The 27,376-nt window shown below is 36.1% G+C and overlaps 2 protein-coding genes across 2 annotated transcripts; both read left to right on the top strand.

Annotated features, from left to right (window-relative positions):
- LOC137073497 (uncharacterized) lies at positions 1 to 23,508 on the top strand. The gene is made up of 20 exons (XM_067442078.1): positions 1 to 347; positions 1,857 to 1,957; positions 2,137 to 2,203; positions 2,422 to 2,552; positions 3,634 to 3,722; positions 3,836 to 3,935; positions 4,774 to 4,817; positions 5,491 to 5,568; positions 6,197 to 6,393; positions 8,667 to 8,731; positions 8,867 to 8,973; positions 13,205 to 13,307; positions 13,417 to 13,516; positions 13,645 to 13,684; positions 13,770 to 13,821; positions 14,430 to 14,550; positions 18,243 to 18,326; positions 20,049 to 20,172; positions 20,738 to 20,828; positions 21,530 to 23,508. The coding sequence occupies exons 1-20, from the start codon at positions 98 to 100 to the stop codon at positions 21,602 to 21,604; spliced, it is 2,019 nt and encodes a 672-aa protein (XP_067298179.1). The 5' UTR covers positions 1 to 97; the 3' UTR covers positions 21,605 to 23,508.
- LOC137073499 (lecithin retinol acyltransferase-like) lies at positions 21,530 to 26,443 on the top strand. The gene is made up of 3 exons (XM_067442080.1): positions 21,530 to 21,633; positions 24,011 to 24,648; positions 25,965 to 26,443. Exons 2-3 carry the CDS (start codon positions 24,121 to 24,123, stop codon positions 26,115 to 26,117), a joined length of 681 nt encoding a protein of 226 aa, XP_067298181.1. The 5' UTR covers positions 21,530 to 21,633; positions 24,011 to 24,120; the 3' UTR covers positions 26,118 to 26,443.
- The last annotated feature ends 933 nt before the right edge of the window (positions 26,444 to 27,376 follow it).

Here is a 27,376-nt window from a genome sequence, read left to right as displayed (position 1 = left end):
TTGACAGTCCAGTCTTGTAGTAGGTGTACAGCCGTCTGTCCGCAGAAAAAATAAAAATAAAATAAATAATAATTAAAAACAAACGCGTTTGTTAAGCATGACGAATCTCACGCGCATATCCGGGAGTTTACATCGGTTGACAGTGAGAGTTTGTTCAACCTCACCACTGCATTACTGCGGGAATAATGTTTTATATCCACACAATATCACTTTATCTGCAACTTCTGTCAGATGTTTTACGAGAGAATCACGTTACAGAAGCAGTAGCAGACATTACGCCTCATCAGCACACAGAACTGTACGTGTTGGATGCGCGTCTGGGTTTTGGGGTGATACTGCAACGTCAGGTATTTCAATTAAATTATTATACTTTATATAACTTGACATTGAGTATACGTTATTTATCCCTCTCTGAAGTTATTTATTCTTCTCTGATTAGTTTTTAAAAAGAACGTACACACAGAACATGCGAACTAATAACCTTTCCCTGTGTATACTTTCCTTAACTGGCCAATAGATGTCACCAAAGCCCTGAAAACAAATCATAAGGCTTGTTCTCTAGCACATTTTAATGGATTTATGTTCATAAAACACGTTTGCTAACGTTTAATAACCCCAAATGTCCAGATATTTTTGTCTTCTTTAAACGTCTGTGTGTTAACATTTTAAAGCTAAAAAAGCTACCTTTTTTGTAATTTTCTTGTACATTACAAGTATGTTTGTTAAATTATGCTACTACAATAATTGCCACATGGTTTGATATTTATATTGATATTTGGTAGTTCACCCAAAAATGTAAATTAAGTCATCAATTGGTCATCCTTATGTAGTTCCAAACACATTAGTTCAGTCATCTTCTGAAAAAAAATTAATTAGATCTTTTTGTTGAAATCAGTTTTCTGTTCCTCCATTGACAGCTACGCAAATGACACTTTGACGCTTCAAAAAGAGATGGTAAAACCATGAATTGAGCAGTTTAGTCCAATTTTTCTGCAGAGACATTATCACTTTACATGATAAACAGATTTAATTTGGGCTTTTATTCACATATAAACATTCATCACCTCGCACATAAGGGGCCTATTGCACAAAACTAGGATAAGGGATTAAGCCGGGATGTCTTGGACTCTATAACAGTCCAGTATCTTGTCATCTGTATGCAAAATTTAGTACACTGCTGTCATGTAAACGTACCCTGAAGGCACACTCACACAAAAGAAAGATAACGAAAAATAACATTAGCGGATAAATTGAGCCAGGATCACCAAGATATCCCGGCTTATTCCCTTATCCTAGTTTTGTGCAATAGGCCCCAGTTGTGGTAAACGGAAGCTCAAGCATGTTTGCTTGACATGCAAGAACCAATGAGGTTCTTTCTCGTGTTACGCATCACGTTTGAGCTTCCGGAAGAACCAATGAGGCTTGTTCTTGCAGCACGTCAAGCAGGTCCAGTTGAGCTTCTGTTTATGTTTGTTGATCAATGTTTATATGTGAATAAAATCCTAAATTAAATCTATTCATCATATAAACTGATTGGCGCTCTTCAGAAAATGTGTATTAAAGCTCTCAATTCATCTGGATTAGTTTTACAATGTCTTTATGAACTTTTTGAGACGTCAAATTTGCAGTGGCATAGCTTTCAATGGAGGGACAGAAAGGTCTCAGATTTCATACAAAAGATCTTTATTTGTGTGGTAAACAAAAATCTTACAGGTTTGGAACAACATGAGGGTGAGTAATTAATTAATGACAGAATTTAAATGTTAAGATGACCCCAAAAAGTGTGGTGTAAATGTCCAAGTACTGTTTGGTCCAGTTTTGTCTTGATTAATTGTGTCTAAATCTTTTCCATGCAGTTCCTCAGCTCATATACAGTGGGAAATTGGACTTCCTTGTGTTTGATTATCTGTCTGAAATCACCATGTCACTGCTATCATCAGCCAAAGCTAAAGCACCTGTAAGTTATTCCTTCCTCATACACTTTACCTTATATTTATACCTCATGTGACCCATAAAACTGCTTTTGGTAGTGTAAGATAATACAGTCAGCGTGATTCTGTGATATTTAATCATATTTCTGCATTCATTTAATAATTATGATATATATACTGGACTAACAATGCTCTTTTCTTTAAGAATATGGGGTACGCTCCCGATTTTGTCCTTTCCCTTACTCCATTTATAAAAGACATCAGCAAAAGAGGTAAAATTGTGATAAGAATGGTACTCTTTTTTTCCAGACACCTTTATTAGATTAATAATGTTCACATAGGTTGTATTATGTTATATTTCTTTTATAATGTTATTTAATATGCATGTATATAATGGTATGTTATATAATAACATGATATAGTTTTATTCATAATGTTGTATGGAAATACATTTTATACTGAATCTTTTGTTGTTGTTTCTGCCCTGTAGGCATCCGTGTGGTGAGTAATGCTGGAGGTGTCAATCCTCTTGCCTGTGGAACAGCTTTACAGCAAGCAGTTCAAAAGGCGGGACTTGACCTAAAGGTAGCTGTGGTTACCGGCGATGACCTGATGTCACAGGTAATTTAACTTTATTTATGCTTATGTAATGCATGGGCATTTACTCGCCTTATGGGAGCAGACATGTTGACACATATCCAGACATATACTACCCCTTTTATCTCAATAACCCCCCTTTAACTGGACACTTTCACTTAATAAAACCATGGCTGACTTCAAATACCCACAAATCCACAAAAGTTTAGCTTTTTCCTGATGCTGCAGCCACATCACTAGGTGTCAGTATACTCCAACATGAAAACCATATCCTATAGCCTTATGATATAACATAACAAACAATACATTTTTGAGTGCATCTTAGATTCTGTACTAAGTGTGTATTAGCATCTAGCATTCAGAACATATGGACAAATTATTATATATAATGACTAGACTTATACAAAATTTGAATACTACAGGCATTTAAATGTTTGTGGTCAGTAAAAATGTAATAATTTTATTCAGCAAGGATACATTAGATAAAAAGTGCCAGTAAAAATATTTATAATGTTAAAAAAGATTTTAATTTCAGACTTTTCCACATTTCTATTTATCAAAGTATCACAGTTTTCACAAAAATGAAGCCGTACAACTGTTTTCATCATTGATCATAATAATAAATGTTTTCTGAGCATCAAATCATCATATTAGAATGATTTCTGAAGGATCATGTGACACTGAAAACTGGAGCATTCATCTTTGCATCACAGGAATAAATTACATTTTAAAGAACATTAAAATAGAAAATAGTTATTTGAAATTGTTAACATATTTCACAATATCACTGTATCACTATTTGATTAAATAAATGCAGCCTTTGTAAGCATTAAAGACTTCTTACCCTAACCTTCAAACTTTAGTGTATAGTTTAACACTACGTATGTGTGTAGGTGTGTATTGCCCTTGTCAAGCACCACCTGTAAAACGTTACCATTCTTCTTGCCCCATTTCATTGCAATAATGTTGTGGATTTGTTCATATTCCTAAACTAAGTATTACTATACAGTCATAGCACTAATAATACTATATCCTCTACCATTACTAGTAATTTCTAGACTGTTGAAATCTTCCCTGTGATTTTTTACTTTGTTGTGGATCCTAGAAAGACTCTTTGACTGAACTTAGGATGACTGATTCAGAGGGAAAGAAACCACTTCCAAAAACCGTCCACAGCATGAATGCGTATTTGGGGTAGGAACTACAAGTTAATTACAGCGTGTCATTGATTCTGTCTGTTATTCATTCTTGGAGCCGTCTAGTGGTTTGAGCATATGAGATTCAGCTTTCTCGTGTCTGTCACACAGCGCACTCCCCATTAAACGGTGCCTGGACCTCGGGGCTGATATTGTAGTGACGGGACGCTGTGTGGACAGTGCTGTGGTTCTTGGACCGCTCATGCATTCGGTACGGTTTGTCATGCAAGAGCGTTCCTCAGATTTCTTGCACAACAGATATTGTGGTTCATTTCTCCTCAGTAAAGACGTGTTGGTAATTTGAACCTCCTTCATAGGCACAGAACAAACACAGAAACAGGAGTCACACCAGCAGTGTATCTTTTCAGAAAGAGCTAAGATTAATTTACCTTCTGCAGGGAGAGGTCCAGACATTCAACTACAAAAAAATTATATTGACATTAAAATTCAAAACCTTTCCTCTGTTTTCTTATTAAGCAGTTATTGTTGTGGTGGTTTTAACAGTATTTCTGTACATATATTTGTCATTTAAAAAATATATATATATATTTAAAAAAGGTGCATATTTGGCATCCACAGAAACTCTTCTCAGTCTAGCATTTTTCAAGACAAACATAAAGATATATTGACTTTAACAATTTTTTTTTAAATGTATTAATTATTATTATTATTATTTTTAAAAAAGTCCCTTATAAATATGTGTACACAATTTATGTAGCACACTGTCTTTACAAATTTGTATTACTGTAATTTGATGAGGTGTCTGATTTTTATTTTTTGTTTTTCATGCATTAAATTGTAAAATTGTAATTTATTGCAAAATACATATAATATATAAATATACAATATATAAATACATTTTATATATATTGATATTGATATTGATATTGATGTTGATACACATATATCAAAAACGAGATTTATTATTTATTTATTTATTTTTTAACAAAATAATTTATATAACCTTATTTAGTGTGGGGAATTGTTTTTAATATTTTATAACTATATAGTAATATAACAAAATATTATACATTTGTCTTTTTTGACAGTTTGCATGGGACTCCAATAACTATGACCTGTTGGCTGCTGGAAGGTATTATTAAATCTGTGAGCTCTTTAAACACATACACACACACACACACACACACACACACACACACACACACATACACAATTGTGGGGACAGTCCATAGGTGTAATGGTTTTTATACTGTACAAACTGTATTTTCTATCCCCCTACACTGCCCCTGCCCCTAAACCTACCCATCACAGGAAACATTCTGCATTTTTACTTTCTCAAAAAAACTCAACATGTATGATTTATAAGCCTTTTTAAAACTGGGGACATGGGTATTCATATTTCAACCTCTCCTTGTAATACCCATATCATACACATATTTCACGAAAACAAGCACACACACACACACACACACACACACACACACACACACACACACACACACACACACACACACACACACACACACACACACACACACACACAAACATTGGTGCATTATATCAAAAGTTTGTCTGTTTACAAGACAAATCTGCTTAGAGGCAGGACATAAATGTGTACATTGCTGTCATAGGGAAATATCAGGGCAGACAGCCACATGAATCATTGTTTTTGTTGCGTGTTGTGTAGGACCATTCAGTGTAAGAATATGTGTGGTTAACCACATTTACATCATTAGTCAAGCTCTGTTCCTGTTTTGGTTGCCATGAAATTTCATGAGAACATTCTAAATGTTCTTCTGTTGTAGCCTTGCTGGTCATCTGATTGAGTGCGGTGCACAGGCCACAGGGGGAATTTTCACAGACTGGCATACAGTTCCTGACTGGTAACAGCTCAAAATCTCATTCATGACACATTTTACTATTTTCATGACAGCACTTTTTCTCCAGAAATTCTATATAAATCTTAGTGTTAAACAGTGCAAAAATGTATTAGTATTGTCACTTTTTAAATGTTTGAAATATTCTTTTATTAAATCAATACATGTATAGCACTGATCAAGCATAAAATTATGGCCACTGCAGGTGAAGTGAATAAGACTGATTATCTCTTCATCTAGGCACATGTTAGTGGCCTCAAAGTTGATGTGTTAGGAGGTGTAAAATTGGCAAGCATAAGGATTTAGAGCGAGTTTGACAAGGGCCAAATTGTGATGGCTACATGACTCCAAAACTGCAGTTCTTGTGGGAGTTCCCGGTCTGCAGCGATCAGTGTCTATCAAAAGTGCTCCAAGGAAGGAACAGTTACTTAAATATAATATCTTTGCTTAAATAATTTGTTAATTGTTTTGATTTAGGTGTGAAATATGATGCACACATATTCTTGACTCCTTGATGCTACATGCTTGAGAACTTGTAACTTTGACTTCAGTGATTTCAAATACTAAAACGTACCTCCTTCTTTGTTTACACTGACAATGGGAAGTATTATGTGCGTTCTCATTTGATTTGCAGGGATAACATGGGCTTCCCAGTGGTGGAATGTTCTTCTGATGGTTCATTTACACTGTCCAAACCTCCAAAAACTGGTGGACTGGTTTCATTTGGTACAGTGGCAGAGCAATTAGTGTATGAGATTGGAGACCCACAGCATTACCTACTACCAGATGTAACATGTGACTTCTCCAATGTCACCATTACTGAGATCCCAGGTAATTTTTTTAAATAGGCTTTTACTAGATCTTACGTGCATGGTTGTTTCTGATATTCAGGCAGTGGTATTACGTTAATTATACCTTTATGTATTGTTGTGGGTCTATTTGAGCCGTTTTGATTTTTGAGTTGTTGGGAATATCAGGTAACCTATCAGGTATCAGGTAATGTTTTTTTCTTAAAATTTTGTCATGAACATATATGCACAATTTGAACACGCCTATACACACAAAATGACTGGGACCAACTTTATATTAGGTGGCCTTAAATACTTTGTACTAACATTTTAATGAATCATTTGATACAATGCACTTATTGTGTACATACATGTTTTTTACATTGCACTTACATTTTTAAAATTATCTGCATGTAATTACATCTGTAAATCATTTCTGTAGTTACATTTACACTGTTGACACTTCCCTTACACCACATCTGTCCCTAATTTTACCTGTATCCCACCTCAATATCAGCAAACGTGTTTTGCAATACAATATGAACACAATAAGAACATTGTACTTATACTAAGTTCATAGTTCATTAAGGCCGCCTAATACAAAGTAGGGCCAATTATGGACACATTAGTGGTGTTCCCAGGTCAATATGACCCACATATTTTAATGTTCTATGTCTATGGCAACTTTACAGAGCCAAAATAATAACATTCCTTGGTAATATTTTGTTATTTTAGTTTTCTACTACCCTAATTAAGCTAAAAAATGAGCTTTCCCCCCACTTTAAATACAGAAAAATATTTTGTCAGCTACATATGTTAAAAATTAGCAATCATTTCTTGTTTTTCAATCTATCTAAAATACAATTAAACCTATGTGGTTTTTCTTGAAATGTTGTGACTTTTTCTCATTTAAGGTCATGAACATGCATGCAAAGTTTTAAAACAATTATGTGTTTTGAGATGTGCATATAGAAATGTTATGTTCATGGTTACATTTCAACCATATAGGCAGCTATTCAACAACAAGCTCTTCAACTCTTCAACTAGTGTCTTGCTGAGTTCAACAACTTGCAGTTTTCAAAGTTTGTCAAAATAAAAAGTTGTTTTACCTGTTAACTGTCTGTCCCACTTTTTGAGCATATACATAGAAATGACTTTTCAGACTTAAATTGTTACTTAAATCTTGAATACTTAAGGGCAGACTTAAGTTTAGTATATTTTTAAAGGGAACACTTCCCAGATTATTGTAGAAGTATACAGCTGCAAAAGTAAAGTTTAAAAAAGTTATAGAAGTTTAAGTTTAGTTAACATTTTAAGTTTTAGTTTTTTTTTAAATATATATATTTTTTGTGCCAAATTTTTGGTTGATAACTCAAAAAAGAGTAATACAAATAGTGGTTAAAAACATTTTTAGAAATTAATGAATTCAGATATTTATTCTTTGTAATATGTGAAAAGTATTGATATTAAAAGTTAATTAATTGTACCTGGTTGTATGTTTTTTTTTTCATAACATGATTTTTGAGGAATTGCATTAAATCCAATTGGGGTCAATTTTACCTGGACCACAGGCTGTAACCAGAAATCAAACATGAGGGATAAACAAGTCAAAGCTGTTTGGTGACAGTACCTATCTCCAGTAGAAAGTCCTCACTGTGATTAGATGGTTGTTGTTTATCATCTCTAAATATCTGACTCAGAGACGCAGACCATTGATTTTAAACAAGTTGTCTAGACTAGCTACCTAAGAGCCGGTTCCAGCTATATCTAATATAACCTTTAAAACCTCTGTCATTTAAGTGTTATTTTCTTTGTCACAAAACTCTAAACTTCCATCTCATTGTCCATGTAATCATTAAGCTAATATCGCAGTATGTACACTAGCTTGATTTAATCTTTTGTGGAAACATTAAAAAATGCTGAGATCAATAAGTTACAGTTTTTTTAAAGGACTGATGAGACCAATGTGGCCAAGTGCTGCTATAAATAAAAAATGCACAATCTTGATTAATTAATTAAAACATTTATTTTATTTTTTACTCTAAACCAAAACTACCATATACTTTAAAGTTTCATTGTTACAGTGTAATTATATATTTATGTACTGAGTAATATTAAATTACAATATGCACTATATGGTTAGGGTAGGATACGGGTTTGGTTGAAGGTTTGTTGCATGTAATTGTGCATAATTTGCTCTTATAACTATGGTAAGTACATGTAACTTATATAACAAGTACACTGTAAAATAAAAACTGTTACCAAAAATTACTTTACTAATGCCATTTCACTATGACTTGCCCTTCTGATTTCTAGATGTGGATGGTGGAGCAGTGAAAGTACGTGGTGCCAAGGGATCACCTCCATCAGGTGACTACAAGGTGGGTTAACCTTTCCACCATAGATGGTTTAAGTCTGTCATTTTAATTAAAATTAAAATGGTCTTTTTTATGCAATTATCAAGAATTAATCAATTAGCTCATTTTTAAATTGGTTATGTATTTTGTCATCTCAAGGTTTGTGCCACATATATGGATGGGTTCAGGGCGACGGCGGTTTGTCCTGTTGGTGGTCCGAGAGCTGTGGAAAAAGCCAGAAGAACAGCAGAGAGCATTATCAAAAGGTTAAGGCTTTATTCTTGGTGATTTTATAGGTCTAATACTTGATGTTTACTTTAAAAATTAAAAAACAAAACACATTTTACCATTGAAATCTGCAATACAAGTTGGTACAAGGAAGATTAAAGGGGGGGGTGAAACACTCAGTTTCAGTCAATCTCATGTCAATCTTGAGTACCTATAGAGTAGTATTGCATCCTTCATATCTCCGAAAAGTCTTTAGTTTTATTATATAAATGTAAAAGAAATATAGGCTGTACCGAGTCTTTCCGGAAAAAAACGAGCGCCTGGAGGAGTATCGTGTGGGCGGAGCTAAAGAATGATGATCGCGCACAAAGCAGTGACGTCCTCAAGCGTGGAGAAGAAAACGCTACCCTAAATCAGATTCAAGTAATACATATATGATCCAGAATCAGATCCGGAGGCTGAAATAAATTGAACAGGAGAAGCAACAACAGCAGGACGTCCGTCTCTGTGGTATGTACTGTATTTAGCAAGGGGGTAATCTAGCGCTCGGAAAGCGTTCCACCCCTAGGGGCTGCCATTGCTAACCAAGCCATCACCTGCTGTTAGAATCCCATTGACTCCCATTCATTTTTGAGTCACTTTGACAGTGAATAACTTTACATCTGAGGCGTTTAAAGACTCCATTTGTCCATTATTTATTTCTAGAGAAACACGACAATGTATAAAAGGCTCCATTACCTTGTATCTTACACTATCGCCCCGTAGAAGCTGTTTTTGTAAAAATAGGCTAACGGTTGCGTCATAACCAACGCGACCCTGTCGCACAGTTGAGAAATTACCGTATAGACCTGAGGAGACGCTCGCAGGCAATCTTTTACTGTCTATCAGACAGTCGGGGGGACGTGGAGACATAAAGTCTGATAAAGTCAAGGGAGAAGAATGGAGAGAAGCCCATAGTGAGCCAAAAGCAACGGGAGAAAATATTTAAACAACGCGATTCAGATTTCACTTTCCACATCTACTAGAAGACTCACAGCTGTCAGTCAGGAGGCTCACGTCACATCTACGTCGTCAAGCTCAGTCTGAGCCTGCGCAGTTCTCTCAGCCATCAGGAAGTGAGTGCCCCTAGGTTGACTTCATTCTTTCGCCGTAGACGTCAATGGGGTCGCTCTGTCCATTTCTTTTACTGTCTATGGTATTTAGTGGCCTGTGTGTGTTTACTCGCAGTTTATGAGGACATGATTCGGTTTATGGACTATTGTATGCGACTAAACCTTAGCAGTAGCAAGCAAAACAGTTTTGCACGTCAGAGTAGTGTAACGTTATAAATAGAACAACAATGGAGTAACCGTTAGTGCATTTGAATGACGAAGCACGCTTTGTGAGAACGCTAGGTTTATGTTTGGGTGGTTTTACAATAAACAAACTGACACCTATAGTGGTCAGCTAAACAAATGTATTTAAACACACACCATCGATCGCATGCTCCATTGATAAATGACCTAACGTTATACACGGTCGTGTCGTTTACTGATGTTTTACGCGACGGTAGCCAACAGTATAGACATCTGAAGCAGTTTTACTCACCGTCTGCTTCCAAAGCAGGACCGAACCTTTAACGTTGGGACCGCTCCATCAAAAACACACTTCTTTGGTATGATTTGGTGAAGTCCTGTGACAGCAGTGACCGTGGAGATCCACTTTTGCGACGCGACTGAAGCGTGATGTTGTGAAGCTTCCCGTCATTTGTGCGTTCAAATCGGTTCAAATGCAGCGCTGCCTTTCCGGAATGCTGTGCTGAAGCGTTGAAGTCGTTTGACGTCACCCATAGGAATAAAGTGGAGCGCGCCGCCACAGAAGTGTTGCACGGACGACTGGATCTGCAACTGAGAGCAGTGTTTATGGGGTGTGCATTTCCTCTCTCTTGCTCTAGTCACGCGCACGCGCACCCTACCGGTAGAAGAGCCCGTACGGTCCATACAAGGACCTTCCGTTCTGTCGACGTCAAGCGGACCCATACTCGAAAAAAACTCTCTGAAACGTGTGAGAAACCGGTATTTTTAAAACAGAAATACACCATCAAACGTACAACTTAGTTTTTGAAACTTTGTCTATGTTTAGGATGGGAATCCAAGTCTTTAACAGTGTAAAAAGCTCAGTATGCATGAAACAGCATTTCACGCCCCCTTTAAGGACAATTCACAGCACTGACAAATGGCAACCAATGCATGCAATCACCCGTCATTTCTCAGGATTCCACGACCTGACAAATGCAGAATAAACCTGTTCAGTCGGTGAAAAACGAGTGTCGACCAACGGCAACAGACGCCAGCAGGGATTGCACACTGATCCGACAAACCCAGACGAAGTGCCTGTTGCCGTTGGTCAGCATCTAGAGTAAATATTCTAGATAATTACATATATATAACCTTAAAATAATATAAATATATAAAAATATATAGATATATAGATAAATAATATATATACCAGTGTAATTATAAAAGTAACTACAGAAATTAATTACAGATGTAATTACATGCAGATAATTTTAAAAATGTAAGTACAATGTAAAAACATGTACTTGCACTGTATCAAATGATTAATTTAAAAATTAATACATATAGTAGTTAAGGCTACCTAATATAAAGTGAGTCCGAATGAATTCTTAACTGCTGAAACGAGTCGTCAGCAATTCAAGTCTCATCCTGTTATATACCTAAGTAACAATGTAAAAAATGTGCATAATCCCAATCTATGGTCTTCAATGGCTGCCCGAGAGCAGCATCTGCTTTGAACACTGTAGTTGTGGCTGAGGCATGGAAGAGTTTGGTTCGTGTTGTCGACATGTCAAGAAGACAGTTTTCTGCACTATGAATCCATTTACCATGCATTTCAAAATGATGAGGACTCACGCTGGAATTGATATGCCATCTTTAGTATCACTATGTATCAAGCGCTAAGGAGAAACTCTGGAGCTAAAAATAAGATATGGTAATAGGTGTTGTAAACCAAACACCAACCGGCTGGGCCTTCTGGCCAATCAGAACAGAGCAGGCTCAGGGAGAGGAGGGATTCAGAGAGATTTCATCTTTAAACAAACCGTTTTCAGACAGAAATTAATTGATGTGGAATGTATATTATGATAAATGTTTTCAGACCTTGGATTTATTAACCCCTTAACTGTCACCCCCCTTTTTGAGAATAGTCATGAAAATGCACTATCCAAACTTAAAGGGCTATAATTCATGAATGCTTTGGAATATAGACTTACGTTTGGTCTTGATTTAAAGATGACAATTAGCAGATTATTGCTGAAGTGAAATTTTCAAAATATTACATTGTAGAAAAGTTATGGACGTTTAAATTTGTTGAAAATGAAAAATACAGTACTAAATATTAGTTATTTTATATAAAATAAATATTTTACAAAAAATGTTTTACTCTAAAATTACTATGAAATCAAAGCCATATGTCTAACCAAATTGGGTTCCAAATTTGAAGTTGATATCACAAAAATTGAAGTCCCCATGAGATTTTGTTTAGGCACTATACCTAAATTAGCCACAGGGTGTCAGTCAATTTCCATTGATTGTTTATTTGATGTATTTTCCTGTACATTTCTGTCCAAATATCACTTCCATCATAAAACAGTCACCAAATATGGAACATTGAAACTCAGACCTTTCAAATGATATGTGTTTTGTCAAGAAATTATGTGTTTTGTCAAAATAAGAAAAGATTTTCATTACAAAGTAGTTAAAGGTTACAACTGCTGTTATGATGTAGATTTTTTTTTTTTTTTTTTTTGAGGGGCACTCTCGTCATAAATGACTATTTTTCTGTCATCATGTAATTTGTATCATAAAACAATGGACACATATCTCTTCAGGAGTGTTAGACCTTTCCAAAAATATATAGTTCGTCATGATTACATTAGGATTTAAGTGAAATATAGTGAAGTAAACGTAGGTGTCCTGTATACGGGATTGTGACAGTTGTTGAAGACCTCCAAAACAAACAAAAAAACTAAAGCATAATAGGGGCACTTTATCTAAAATGTATGCATTAAACAGCTTGTAAACCTACTTTATCACTAGAAACAAATCGAATTAACCCATTAAACATGAAAGTATTATGCATTTAAGGCATTTCTCCATATGTAGAACTGTTTTGAAATAAAATAGAGTCAAGAACCCTATTGTGTTATAGGATCCCACTGAACCTTTTTTTCTAAGACTGTAGTACTTCATCATGAAACATCATCTATAGGACCCAGCGAATTTTCAGACAGTTGGGTTTGGAGGATTACGCTGAAGTCAACATTCAAGTTCTTGGCGCTGAGGACACATATGGACCACATGCGGTCAATAAAGTAGGCAGTCTGTTTTTGTCTTCTGTTGAAAATTGTGTTTAACATCACAGTCTGTTTACAATTAGAAAAAATAACCTACCATTTTTGAAGGCTGTTCTTTATTGTACAGGGTCCTCGTGAGGCTGTGGTTTGGATGGCCGTCCATCACAAGCAGAAGAAAGCGCTAGAGTTTTTCTCCAGAGAGGTGGCACCAGCGGGAACAGGCATGGGTGAGTTAAAACCTCAACTCAGCCTCTGTTTCCAAACCACTATGGTTAAGCTCACTGTTCATTTAAAGCTGAAGAACATTTGAACAGCTTCGGTCAGTATCTTACGTATTTCTCTCTCCCGTCTACAGCTCCAGGACTCACAGCTATTGTAGGAGGGCGACCAAAAATGTGAGTGTTAGTTAGTAATTCCTAAAAGTACAAAAAACTGTTCATAACAAAATGTTGTTTATGTATGCCTTATTTCTCTTTCTAGATCACCAGTTCTGAAACCTTTCTTTTTTCTGCATCCCAAAGCAGATCTGGAGGTATTAACATTCTTCCGTGATACACTGTCGAAAGTGATCAGTTGACTTAAAAAAAGTGAGGAACCCTTTTGCCTTAAAATTAAGTAAATAATTAAAAAATAAAGGTATGTGCAATTGTCAAGTTTACATAACTTGATTTTTTTAGGTAAACTTAAAAGTTTAACGTAATAATTTTAAGGCAGCAGGTTTCCTCACCTTTTTTAAGTTAAGTCAACAGATCACTTTTTACAGTGTATCGTGTTTTTGTTTTTGTTTTAAATATACAACAAATATTTTATTCTATTTATTTTTATTATTTTTAAGAATAATTCAAATACCATGTTTCATTAATATGTTAATACTTACATAGTATAGGGTGAATACAGCAAACTGGCTCACATTTCTTATTGAGATGGAGGGAAAAAAGTGTCCAGTTCAACCTGAATTCACGCTACATTTAAGTATCTGATACCATCACTGTATGCTTTTTTTAGAAGGGAAATGAGGCAAACAAATTAAAACCAATTACAGGGTCATTCAAAATGGATTGGACAGATATGGAAATGGGTCATTTAAAGTATACATATGGATGATTGTGTAAATGAATGGCTCTTAATTGGTGATTTCAGGTGCACATTCATGTGAATGGGGAGCTTGTGGAGACACAGAGAGAGCTGGTATCAGACCCTTCATTTGCAGAAAGACATGATCCCTCCATCCACTCAAAGGAATACGCGGGAAAACTCACAGGTAGCTTTCTGATTGTATGTGGACTACAAAATGTAAAGTGATCATGGAATAGTTCACACAGATATGAAACTTACACTACCTGAAACTTACTTTAAGAGTCAGCACTTTCTTTTTCTTTTCTTTTCGTTTAAAGAAATGAATATTTTATTCAATAATGTGTATTGATACAATATATTGTATGTATTGAGACAATAATAATAATATTTTATTCAAAAGTGACCGTAAAAACATTTATAATGTTAAATTTTTTTATTTAAAATAAATGCTGTTCTTTTGAATTTCTGACTGACTATTCCTTACGATTATTTTTTTTAAATTAAAAAAATTACAGCACAACACGTGAATTACAGTACATTAAAATTATTTCTTAAGGATCACATGACACTGAAGACTAATAATAGTTCACAATATTGCTGTTTTTATTGTTTTTGATCAAATAAATGCAGCCTTGGTGAGACTTCTATCAAAAATATAAAAAAATAATACAGACCACAAACGTTTAAAAATTAGTCTACAACAGTAGTTCTCAAACCTATTATGCGATCCCCCAACCAGTGCACATTTAGCATGTCTCCCACATCTAACACCGGATTCAAATCATCAGCTCATTAGTAGAGACTGCAAAACTTGAAATCAAGTTTCAGTTCTGCCTGGTCACATTAATCAAGCTGACTGTCAGCTGATCACATCTACCTATAGGAATTCGACATCTATCACAGCATACATAAGGTCAGTACTATCAGCTATCGCGTTCTCCAGAGCTCATTTTCCCCAGCTCCTCTCATCCAGTCAGGATTTGGTATTCTGACTCCCCTTGAATCAGACTAAATTCCCGAACTATTTTGTACATTTACTATCTGCAATACATCATGTTGGTTCTGTTCTATTTGCCTTAGGGGGGGGTTATTGCTGCTCTCCCTGCTCTTATCCATGCTAAGCTGTGTAAGCAAAATGTGCAGTAGTGAGGGGTACCTTGGACAGGTTTGAGAACCACTGGCTCTAGAGTTCATCTGTTGAAAGTTGAAAAAGGAGTTATTAATCAAGATTTAAGCTGCTCTTTTTTCCATACATCGAAATAAGGTTGTAACCACAACTGTCAAGCTCCACTCCACACCACTTCTAAAGGTCATACAATATACTTTAAATAAAAACGGCATAATGTTTCATTTAAGGACAATAGATATTCAAACAGTCCCCTTGTAAACACATTCATTTACTTTGCAGTTTCTATACTAAATTTAGAATATAGATTTTTAATTATATAGTAATTTGTTTAAAGCAATTCTGAACATGTTATTGATAATATGACACTGCATTCCTTGCATAGACAAATTATTCTCAGAGAAAATGCTTTGTACACTTTCCAGCAAAAGGTTTTTTTTTCTTATAAATTCTTCCCAAATCATTACATTGTGACTAATCTTATTAATGACAGACTGTCTTGTGTATCTAAACAGTTTTCTTCACAAGGAGATAAGCATGCAGTGTTTGATATGACCTACTTCAAGGTGAAAGTGGGTGGAATGTTTGAGCAACAAACTCAACTGAAAGAAATGGGTCTAAGCCTGGTTTTAAGGGCCAATGTGATTGTTCCACCAAGAGAAGGTTTTATAAGATCCTTTGCACCGGAATCCAGTGCTGCTTGTTTTCCCAGAGTTCTTTGCTTTAGGTTCTCTGAAAGGCACAACCTTTGTAGTTTTCTGGCAGTGTTTTCTTGAGTCTCTTTCTCTATCTGCCACTTCTTAGTTGCACTAAACAAGCAGCTAAACCCTTTAAATAATCAGAAACACCCCTTTCATTGGATCTAGTGTTTGAGCATACGCAAGCGCAGACCGTTACGCACACACTCGCATTTATTCACAAATACACACGGGCCATGCACACAAACACAGAAGGTCTTAAATACAAATGAACACAATATAAAGCAACATGGCCTCAGTGCTTATTTTTCTTTTCACTTTGTGTTGCTCTCCTTCCCACTCAAATGGTCAGACAGACGAACCTGGAGCCACGGTGATTAGAGCATCACAGAGGGCTGATTGTAAGAGAGGCTTCTAACGTTACCACAGCCCAAGGGCATTTTTTTCCTGGACAGAAAAACGAATTAATGGGGATGTAGCCAATGATAACTGGCAATGAGCTGTGTTGAACCAAATATCACTATTACTAGCTAGTTCATACAAAAATGAAATCTATATTTCTTTTTTTTGTGGAATATAGATGTTTTGAAGAATGTTCATGCTGCTCTTTTCTATTATAATAAAAAGGTGCATAATTCCAAAAAGTACCACAAAAAAAAAACATAATTAATTCAGTCATACACTGTGTTCTCAAAGCATCAAATAGCTTTGAATGAGAAACAGTTGGAATTTTTGTTGTTATTCTTGGAAAATCTTAAGCATTTTGGGAATTCTGCATTTAAACCTCTACGTTTGTGTTTTGAAACTAGTGAGAAAATGATGACACAAAAAAATCTTGTCTTTGGACATAGATGCTTAACTTTGGGCTTTTTAGACTTGGGAAATTAAGCAACTACTCACAACATCTTAAAGGAAGTGTAAAGATTGTGGCCAAAACTTGTACTGCAGGTGTATCTCCTCTCCCCCTACCCCTGACTTGAGGGCTGGCCAGACTACTGTTGTCAGTGATATAAGTATTTGAAATTAAAATGATTTCTTAATGTCTAGTGAAATATCAGGGCCATTTTATGATTAATTGAAATACATTTCTTACATACAGTTCCTTTAAGAATCACATTGCAACATCCTGGCAACCACCCAAAACACACTAGCATCACACTGGCCTCTTATATTTTCTTCAGTAAAACATAAACTACTTCTTAAAAGTTTGGGGTCAGGTCAATGGTAATAGCCTCATGGGCAGCATGCCGAGAGAGTCATACAGAGCCATTGCGCTTTGGGCGACCCAAGTTCGAGTCCCAGCTCGCAAACCTTTCCCGATCCCATCCCCCTCTCTGTCTCTTGCACTTTGCTTTCTGCCTACATACTGTTCTATTGTAATAAAAGGCAAAACAAGTTTTTAAAGTGTGTGGTCAGTAAAATTTGTTCATGTTTATGAAAGAAGTCCCTTATCCTTACCAGGACTGCATTTATTTGATCAGAAATACAGTAAAACCTGAATTATTATATGAAACATTACAATTGAATTTTTTTTTTCCTGTCATGCCAAAACCAATATTTTTAGCAGTCATTGCTACAGTCTTTAGTGTCACGTGATCCTTCAGAAATCATTTTAATATGCTGATTTGTTGCTCAAGAAATATCTTTTGAAATTTTCAATGTTGAAAATAGTTAGTAATAAGTGATATTTTTGTGTAATCTGTGATCAATCTTGTCAGAATTCTGTGATGAACAGAAAGTTCACTAGAACCGCATTTATTTGAAATAAAAAACGTTTGTAAATAATTAGAAATGTAATTTTTTGATCATTTTAAGGCATCATTGTTTATTTGAAAAGAAAAACTCTTACTGACCTCAAAGTTTTTAACAATAGTGTAAATTATTAATTTTTATTTGCTTCCTAATTCCTATTTAAATAATCAATCAGATCAAGGAATCTGGGAGCTGACTGGGAGCAAAATGATTTTTGAATGGGCTCAGATGCTCGTTGTTAGTTCAACCTGCCAACTGCTGAATTTAATTACGCTGAGAACAAAATTGTCTCTCTTTCAGATCTGCCCTCTGGCCCGCATACCTTCAGACTGGAGGAGTTAGCATACACGCGTAGTGGAGACAAAGGGGACTCCGCAAACATTGGTAAGTGTCCCTCCATGTGCTTTCACATGCATTGAATAATATTTCCACGATGAGACAATTTGCTTACTGCGTGTCAGTTACACTAAAAAAGCCATTCTGGCAATAAATGCTGGGAAAATGCTGGGTCAGACCATGTTCTCTGACCACAAACAACAAATCACAGCTCACTGTCTGCAGCCCAAAAGGCAACACTCTCTTGTCATGTGGCAATTTGCCCTAGTCTTAACTTCATCTTCGATGTGACGGATGGTTATGTGTCATTCATAGTAGACTGTGAGTCTGTGGGTTTTTTTTTTGGGGGGGGGGGGGGGCATACAGTGGGGCAAAAAAGTATTTAGTTAGCCACCAATTGTGTAAGTTCTCCTGCTTAAAAAGATGAGAGAGGCCTGTAAGTTTCATCATAGGTACACTTTAACTATAAGAGACAGAATGAGAAAAAAAATCCAGAAAATCACACTGTTGCTGGTAGTTTGGCCCATTCCTCCATGCAGATCTCCTCTAGAGCAGTGATGTTTTGGGGATGTCGCTGGGCAACACGTATTTTCAACTCCCTCCAAATATTTTCTATGGGGTTGAGATCTGGAGACTGGCTAGGCCACTCCAGGACCTTGAAATGCTTCTCACAAAGCCACTCTGTTGCCCGGGCGGTGTGTTTGGAATCATTGTCATGCTGAAAGACCCAGCCATGTTTCATCCTCAATGCCCTTGCTGATGGAAGGAGGTTTTTACTCAAAATCTTTACACGGATCAGTCATCCTGGTCCCTTTGCAGAAAAACAGCCCCAAAGCATAATGTTTCCACCCCCAAGCTTCACAGCAGGTATGGTGCATTTCATCAATTCCTTCTCCTCTAAACATGGTCCCGGACATGTACTGGCTTTAGCAGGGGGACACGTCTGGCACTGCAGGATTTGAGTCCCTGTAGGCGTAGTGTGTTACTGATAGTAGCCTTTGTTACTTTGGTCCCAGCTCTCTGCAGGTCATTCACTAGGTCCCGCCTGTGTGGTTCTGGGATTTTTGATTTTTGCTTGTGATCATTTTGACCCCACGGGTGAGATCTTGCATAGAGCCCCAGATCGAGGGAGATTATCAGTGGTTTTGTATGTCTTCCATTTTCTAATAATTGCTCCCACAGTTGATTTCTTCACACCAAGCTGCTTACCTATTGCAGATTCAGTCTTCCCAGCCTGGTGCAGGTCTACAATTTTGTTTCTGGTGTCCTTTGACAGCTATTTGGTCTTGGCCATAGTGGAGTTTGGAGTCTGACTGTTTGAGGTTGTAAACAGGCATCTTTTATACTGATAACAAGTTTAAAGGTATTTCTTGTAAAATGAGTTTAAAGGGTTTCCTGTAAAATGACACCAACATTTTGAACTTAGACCACTGTATGTGTGTATGGGAAGCTTTTCAATTTGGGTAGGCCAATCCAGGTGGAAATCCCCAAAAATGGTCTTGGAGTTTAAGTAGATAAATCAATAAATAAAATAAAAAATGCATATGCTAATTTAGAGAAATTAGGGTAATCTGGGATTTTTTGCATGTGTGAATTCTGCTGTAAACTTAAGTAAATACACTGTCATGTTTTTGAGCAAAGAACCAGACTTTTTTTAATGGTACATGAATATATTATTCAGCATGATTAAATATTTAAATATTAAGGTTACATCTCACTAATTTCTATTCCAAATATAAATAACTCTGTGTGTATAACTTCTGTGTTTAGGTGTTATTGCACGGGACCCGCTATATTTCCCCTACCTGAAAAAGTTTTTAACCGCTGATGTTGTGGAGCAGTTTTTCCAACATTTGATCAGAAAGGATAAGACTGATGTGCCCTCCGTCATACGGTAAGAAGAAATAAATAAATGTGCTAGCAGACCATTTCCATTGGTTAAAGATTCAAATGTAATGGTTTGTTGAGGGAAAAAGCACAATATAATGCTTCGTTAGTTGTCTATTTTTAAGGAAAGCATTACCAGTTTATGTCTGAAGCTCTAAAGAAGTTAAAGTCACACAAAATAAACATTGTAACACCTTTATACCAAGCTACTCAACATCTGCAGCCTGTACAGCTTTTTAAAGACCTGTTTTTGTGTGTGTGTGTGTGTGTGTGTGTGTGTGTGTTTGTGTGTTTGTGTGTGTGTGTGTGTAAGAGAGAGCGAGAGAGAGAGAGAGAGAGAGAGAGAGAGAGAGAGAGAGAGAGAGAGAGAGTGCATGCAAGCAAGCCTCTCGTTTTATTGGTTGGGGAACACTCCTTTGGTGCCGCTAATTAGGACCACCTCATGCTGAGGACTGACATGTCTAGGTGCCTGTCTGTATGAGTGTGTGGTGTGAGCTAATGCACAGATGTGTGAAAACCAGGAGGTGATCTCAATTAAAATAATGTATTTCACATGTTTGCGGTGGCTTTAGGTACGAACTGCCTGGCATTCACGGTCTGAACTTCATTCTTCCAAACTCACTCGGAGGGGGAGGGGTGGCGTCACTGCGCAGCGACCCTCAGGTAACACACACATTCATTCATTCATTCATTCATTCATTCATACATACATACAAACTCACAAAATGGACACAGGCACAGTGACGTCAGCCTTTAGGTCTTTTTGAAGTTTCACAATAAGGTTAGCTTAAAAAACGATAATGAAATTCTGGGGCAGGAAAGTATTTTTAGAGAGGAAACAATTCACACTTGGTATGAGATTACTTGATCTAGCTATTTACGACCTTAAAATGTTTCTCCCCCTTGTGCCATTCCAAATATAAGTCATGATACAAAGTTTGGGGTCAGTCAGAAATTAATACCTTTTTATTCACATTTGATTAATCTAAAGGATCAAAAGGGACAGTAAAGATATTTTGCTGTTCTTTTGAACTTTATTCATCAAAAAAAAATCCACAATGAATCCACAAAATATAAAGCAACTGTTTTCATCTGTGATAATAAGAAATGTTTCTTGAGCATCAAATCAGATCATGTGACACCAAAGACCGGAGTAATGATACTTTTTCATCACAAGATTTTGATTTTATTTTAAATCTATTTAAATAGAATGACACTTTTTACTTAAATTAATTTTTGATTAAATAAATGCTCCAGACTTTATAACAGTTATATTATAATCAGAATTTGGAAAAAGTACCTTACAACTGTCACATAGTGTAACATCATGTTTTTAGTATTACTAAAAATGTGTTATTCTGCAGGGAAAAGCCTACGGTCAAATGCTGCTTGACTACAAACTGAGAGGCCTACCTGATTTGAAAACACTGGTCGGTTAAAAAAGGACGAAGACTGAAAGATCTCAGGGGTGTGTTCAGATTTCACATTTAAAACAACTACTTCAAATGGATAATGTCAAAGAATAGTAGTTTTATAATGTTTGAAAATGTCCAGATGGATTATATTATGACGTTTGTATTATGTAAACAGTGTCTTCCGTTTTAGTTTGTCTACTAACGGTTTCCAAACTGCTTAGATGATTCAGTGGAATCAAAATGTGAACACATAACTGTGCCTTTAATCGTTTTTATTTGATGTTGTAATTATTACACATAATAGTGATTAGTAGTACAAATGACCATTAAATAAAAATATTTCTATTTTATCAGAGAAAACAAAACAAAGAGTAAACTGAAGTGTAATGTCAGTTTTTGGTGGGTCGTTGTTGAACGTGTAAGCACTTTGATATGTAGAGAATACATTAGAGAACGGCGTGCTTCACTTAGTTGTGTTGAGTTGGCCACGTCTTACAGGCGACAGCAAAACAATAAACCCTTGAAGTCCCGATATACAACGTCCTCTCATTACCTCTGACCCCTGTCGACACAGGAAGTCAGAGAGCAAAAGGCTTTCCCTCTTCTGGGGACTGAACTTGTGTTTTTACTGTTAAAGATATAAGCATGTTTTCTAAGGAAGAAGAAGAATTTGCTAAATAACAAAAAAACAAAAACCCTTTGTATCAATGTACTTATCAATGAGGTAATAATGTGATTGATTGTAGAAAATGGCCCGAACTCAAATACCTCATGCATTATTATTCACGGTGACGTTAACACATTCTTTTATTAGGTTTTATGGGAAATCGTTCAAACTGTGATGTTTTGACCCGCATTAGCATGCGCTAACAGCATGACCTCAGCAGCGAAGAGTGATCAAAAGGAAGTGGAAGGCGAGACATGAAGAGTTCATTTGTCAACGGCCGATAGACAGATCCAGCAGTTCCTCATTGTGCGCACGCAGAGCTTCTTGGCTTCATCTCAATGCAACGGGGTGTCATTCAAACGCATACACGGTCACATAAACTGAAATCACTCTCCCTCAAAACTCGTACATTTATCACAGGCGCATTCAGCTGTCACATGCAGACTTTGGGATGCTGGGGGGACAAAACAGGGAAGGAAGATAAATGGCTTGTCATTTATCACCCGCTATCTTTCAGCGCTCCGCTGCTGTTCAAACAAGCAACAGCCTCGAGAGAGCACCAAGTAATCACTAATCCTTCAACATTCAGCTTTTGCCCTCACTGGGACACCTTTGTTACCAATGACACTGATTTCTCCTCCTGTCCATCATCGCTCGCCCACTAAACTAAACCTCGGGGGGAGGGTGCATTTTGGGGCAGCTTTAATCCTTTCCTTTATCTTCGAGTTAAGACTGTTTTGCATCATTTTGCTGCAGCTCTACCACTTAATGTCCTCTTAAGCTCAATGTGGGTTTTATAAACTGCATCAAGGATTGTATGGAGCTGGACTATTTACAAGACAATTAGTTGTTTTCATTCCATTGACATACTCTTAGTTAAGACCATTAGGTGCTATTGGTATTCATTAGTAGTCCTGCTGAACACCCTTTTCTGTTTTGGAGATGTGATGGCTACATTTCTGGGGACTTTTAATAAAGTGCTGACATGTGCTCTGTCTGCACAGCCCACAAACTGGTCTATTGGTAAAAGGAGCTCTTGTTTGGTGCGGTCTGGGTGAATGTATTGAGGACTTTAATTATTGCCACATGGCATGAACCGGCTCTCAACTTCAAACCACCGTTGGCCAAACTTTCTGCTCTCACTTTTTCCACATTCATCTACCCTGCTCGTACCTACATCAGAGAAAATCCAGACGCTGCTGGAGCTCAGAGACATTCAGTTCCACTAGTTCATATGTTCATTTTCGAGCAATATCATGTGTGTGTGTGTGTGTGTGTGTGTGTGTGTGTGTGTGTGTGTGTGTGTGTGTGTGTGTGTGTGTGTGTGTGTGTGTGTGTGTGTGTGTGTGTGTGTGTGTGTGTGTGTGTGTATGTGTGTGTGTGTGTGTGTGTTAAAGTTCTGATTAGTGTGTGTGTATATACACATACACTTACTTGCACACACACACTAATCAGAACTTTAGTGTAAAAATTAAAAAGCTGTTATAAGCATTTCTGGATGCATTCTGGTGACTGCGTTTTACTACTAAAAAAAGGCCTATTTATTGTTTTACATGTCTATCTTTTACCGTGGCTGTATGACAAGGGTCAGTAAGTTACAGTTGATCATAAGAGTTATTATTATATTATTTTTCTTTTATTTTTACGTTTTCTTTCTTTAATTATGATTGCAAAAAAAAAAAAAAAAATACAGAGATGACATGGTTATGATATACAGTGTACAAAAGGCATTAAATATGTACAATGTCGTTTACATTTTCCAGCGCATCAATAACGACCAATAGACTTTCCTATGACGCCGTGACGTCACGGCGGACCGCTGCTCCTTAGAATAAAACGAAGCGGGGAAGGAAAGCCTGAGCAGCGCTGCAAAATGTTAGATTCTCTTGCTTTACTGTTGGAGAAAACCTTCCTTCTTGCACATTTCAACTTTTTCAGTACAACTTCACCTAAACAAGAACAATGCACGCAGCGTCGCGAGGACAGCACTTATTTCCAGCGCGGAGATCTTTTGGAAGTTCCTCGCACTTTGTTCACACATTTTGGCATTTATCTCGGTGACAACAAAGTCGCACACCTTATGCCTGACATACTGCCGGTTCTGACGAGCAACACAGCTCAAATCCAGAAAGTAGTGACAAACAAGAGATTGCTTCTCGGCGTGATCTACAAGCATGCATTGATACGGGTCGACACGGTGGAGGACTTTGCGTACGGATCCCCTGTTTTGCTCAACACGATGGATACTATCCTGAGAAAACAGCCGCTGGCCGCTGAGGAGGTCGCCAGAAGAGCTGAAAAACTTATCGGTCATATTCCATATAGTCTTCTTTGGAATAACTGTGAACATTTTGTAACATACTGCCGCTACGGGACAGCGGTCAGTCTGCAGACAGACAAGGTAAACGCGTTTGGCTTCCATCAGCATTTTGAATCGACGAGTGCATAGCTACTTTATATCATTGGCCTCTAGATTAAAAGTTAATTATTAAATGTTGCCAATTTCTTGACTATATTCTTTTCATGACACGCACATTTATGTATAAGCCCGTTTAAAATAGGTTTAGCATTCAATATAAAAAATGAAATGCAAAACATTTTTACAGGGTCGATTAGAAAAAGTTTAGATAACGTTACCTATTTTATACAACCTCATTTATACCCAAACTTCAATGTTAAACGGATTAGAGTGGTATTTAATGTTGTAGCCTACTCTACACTAAGGAAAAGTAGCCTACAAAAGCTGTTACGCCTATCAAAAGTTTCACCTTTTCATACCTCAAATATATATTATTGGTTCCAAAAGTGTAGCCTACATTAATGTACATATTAGAAACTTTTTAAAGGCCCTACCGTCCCAATGACAGCTTGTTTGTAGATTAGATGACCACGTGTAATTATTAAAAAACATTGTTTTTTTTAAACTAAAAAAATATATAGAGTAGCCTACATAATATAACATTTTATTATTGATTAATATAGACTTTTTTTTTTCAAATTTTTTTCCCCACATTCTTTAAGTTTTCATAATGCGAACTAATTAAAACATGACTTTTAAAACATGTTTTATTAAAAAAAAAAAAAAAAACCTGACTTGTAATGAGGATCTAAAAGAGTCACATGACAACAAAATGGCTTCCTGTATTTAGTTTTCGTCACTAACACTTTAGATTTTATTTAAAAATTACAATAATAGGCTATTTTAAAACCAAAAAGCTTCACAGTTTTTTCTCTTTTTTTTGTAATATAATACATAAAAAATTGTACAATCCCCTAAAGCCTATACCAAATTTTAACTTTAATTAAGCCCCATAAAAATATTAAAATTACTTTAATTGAAAATTACATTTAGGAGGAGGTGTGGCTATTCCGCTAATTTTCTTTGACTGAAAAAAAGTGTTAAAAGTTACCATTGAAATCTTTGCTTCAGATTGGCGCAGGGCTGGATGTTCCACCCTTTTTACTTCAGTTACAACGTATTTTCACGTCATTTGGCTGGCCGAGAGCTTCTCGGAAAATCTGTGTCATTTTAGCAACAAAAAAAACTTTCATTCAGTGGCAGTTGGTTTGGAGATGTAGGCTACGTTATGCTACTTCGAGCTACGCACCCACAAATACACAGAAGCATCGTTTCAGATGCCAATGGACGCTTTTGTTTGTTTATTTTAGTGCTCACTTAGAATCTCATCCACCCCATCTCTTTCTTTCATTCAACAGTTCTGTGAAAATTTAAAATCAGTGATCCGGGACCAGAGGAGTGTTCTTCTGACCACTGTCGTCGGAATGTTTTCCATGTTTTTTCTTGGAATAGCGCCGTCCACTGCACTTCCAACTTTTATCATTCCTTTCATCTTGTGGATGGCTGGATAAGAGACGCACAAGTCTAAACCCATATGAACTATTTAACGTATCAAAAAAGTTTGTATTTTTTGCTGTATCATAGAATGTCGCTGCAGAAATGTTGACATTGACAGTTGTATTTTTTCGCTATTGATAACTTAAACATTTTCTACTTTCAAATATTAACATTTTATTTTGTAAATTTATATGACCTTTTTTGAAAACATAATGTACAATGTTAACAAGTTAATAAATGTCAAATCAAATGGTAAAATGGCCTTATACTCTTGCCTGATATAGCACAAATACATGCTGAATATAGGCCATCCATTTTCTTTTCATAAGCCTTTAACAAACATGGGAGATTTTTATATCACAAAATGTTATTCAGTGGAAAAGATTATTATTATTATTATTATTATTATTATTATTATTATTATTATTATTATTATTATATATTTTCACACTAAGATTTTGTTGTTTTTGTTTTTGTTGCTGTTGTTATTATTCACTAAAAAGGTTCCCAAACTTTTTTTTCCCACAGGTGAAAAATCATTGTTTACCCAAAAATGGAAATTCTGTCATCAATTATTCACCCTCAGGTTGTTCCAAACCTGTATGAATTCCCTTCTTTTGAGGAATACAAAAGAAGATATTTTGAAGAATGTCTCCAAACAATTTAAGCACACCATGGACTTCCATAGTATTTGGTTTCCATAAGTCAACGGTGCCTCAACTGTTCAGTGAAATTCATACAGGTTTAGAACAACTTTAGGGTGAGTAAATGGAGTAAACAGAATTTTCATTTTTGGGTGAAAAAACAAATTGAATGATTATAGGTAGGCTATTTGATCTGTTCCACGAATGATTTCTACATACCTTTTTATAATGTACACTGTAAAACATGATAGCCAAGTTATTCATACTTTAATCCAGCGTAATTTACAGGTTGTAAAACCTCACTTCTAACATGCTGTGGAGGCTCTGCTTACTAACTCTGCTTAATGCTGGACAGTTTATTTACTGTACGTTTTTCTCATTTCCTGGTAATCAAATATGGTTTTAATGATGATTAAGATATTAATAATAACGTACGACGGAGCTTCGCGACCACTTTGAGTTGAGAAACACTTAAGGGGAGCACAAAATGGTTCTTCTGTGGCACAGTTTTGAAACCCCCTTTTGGAACCTTTACAAGCATGTAAAGAAGGAACATATGACACTTTAATAACAATAATTAATAAATAAAAAAATCTATATTTGCATTTGTTTATGTTGTCAGATCTTTA

Source organism: Pseudorasbora parva, chromosome 4 (assembly GCF_024679245.1).
Source record: "Pseudorasbora parva isolate DD20220531a chromosome 4, ASM2467924v1, whole genome shotgun sequence".
NCBI lineage: Eukaryota > Metazoa > Chordata > Actinopteri > Cypriniformes > Gobionidae > Pseudorasbora > Pseudorasbora parva.
Note: the sequence above shows the minus strand (reverse complement) of the source record. Positions and strands in the feature narration are given on the sequence as shown.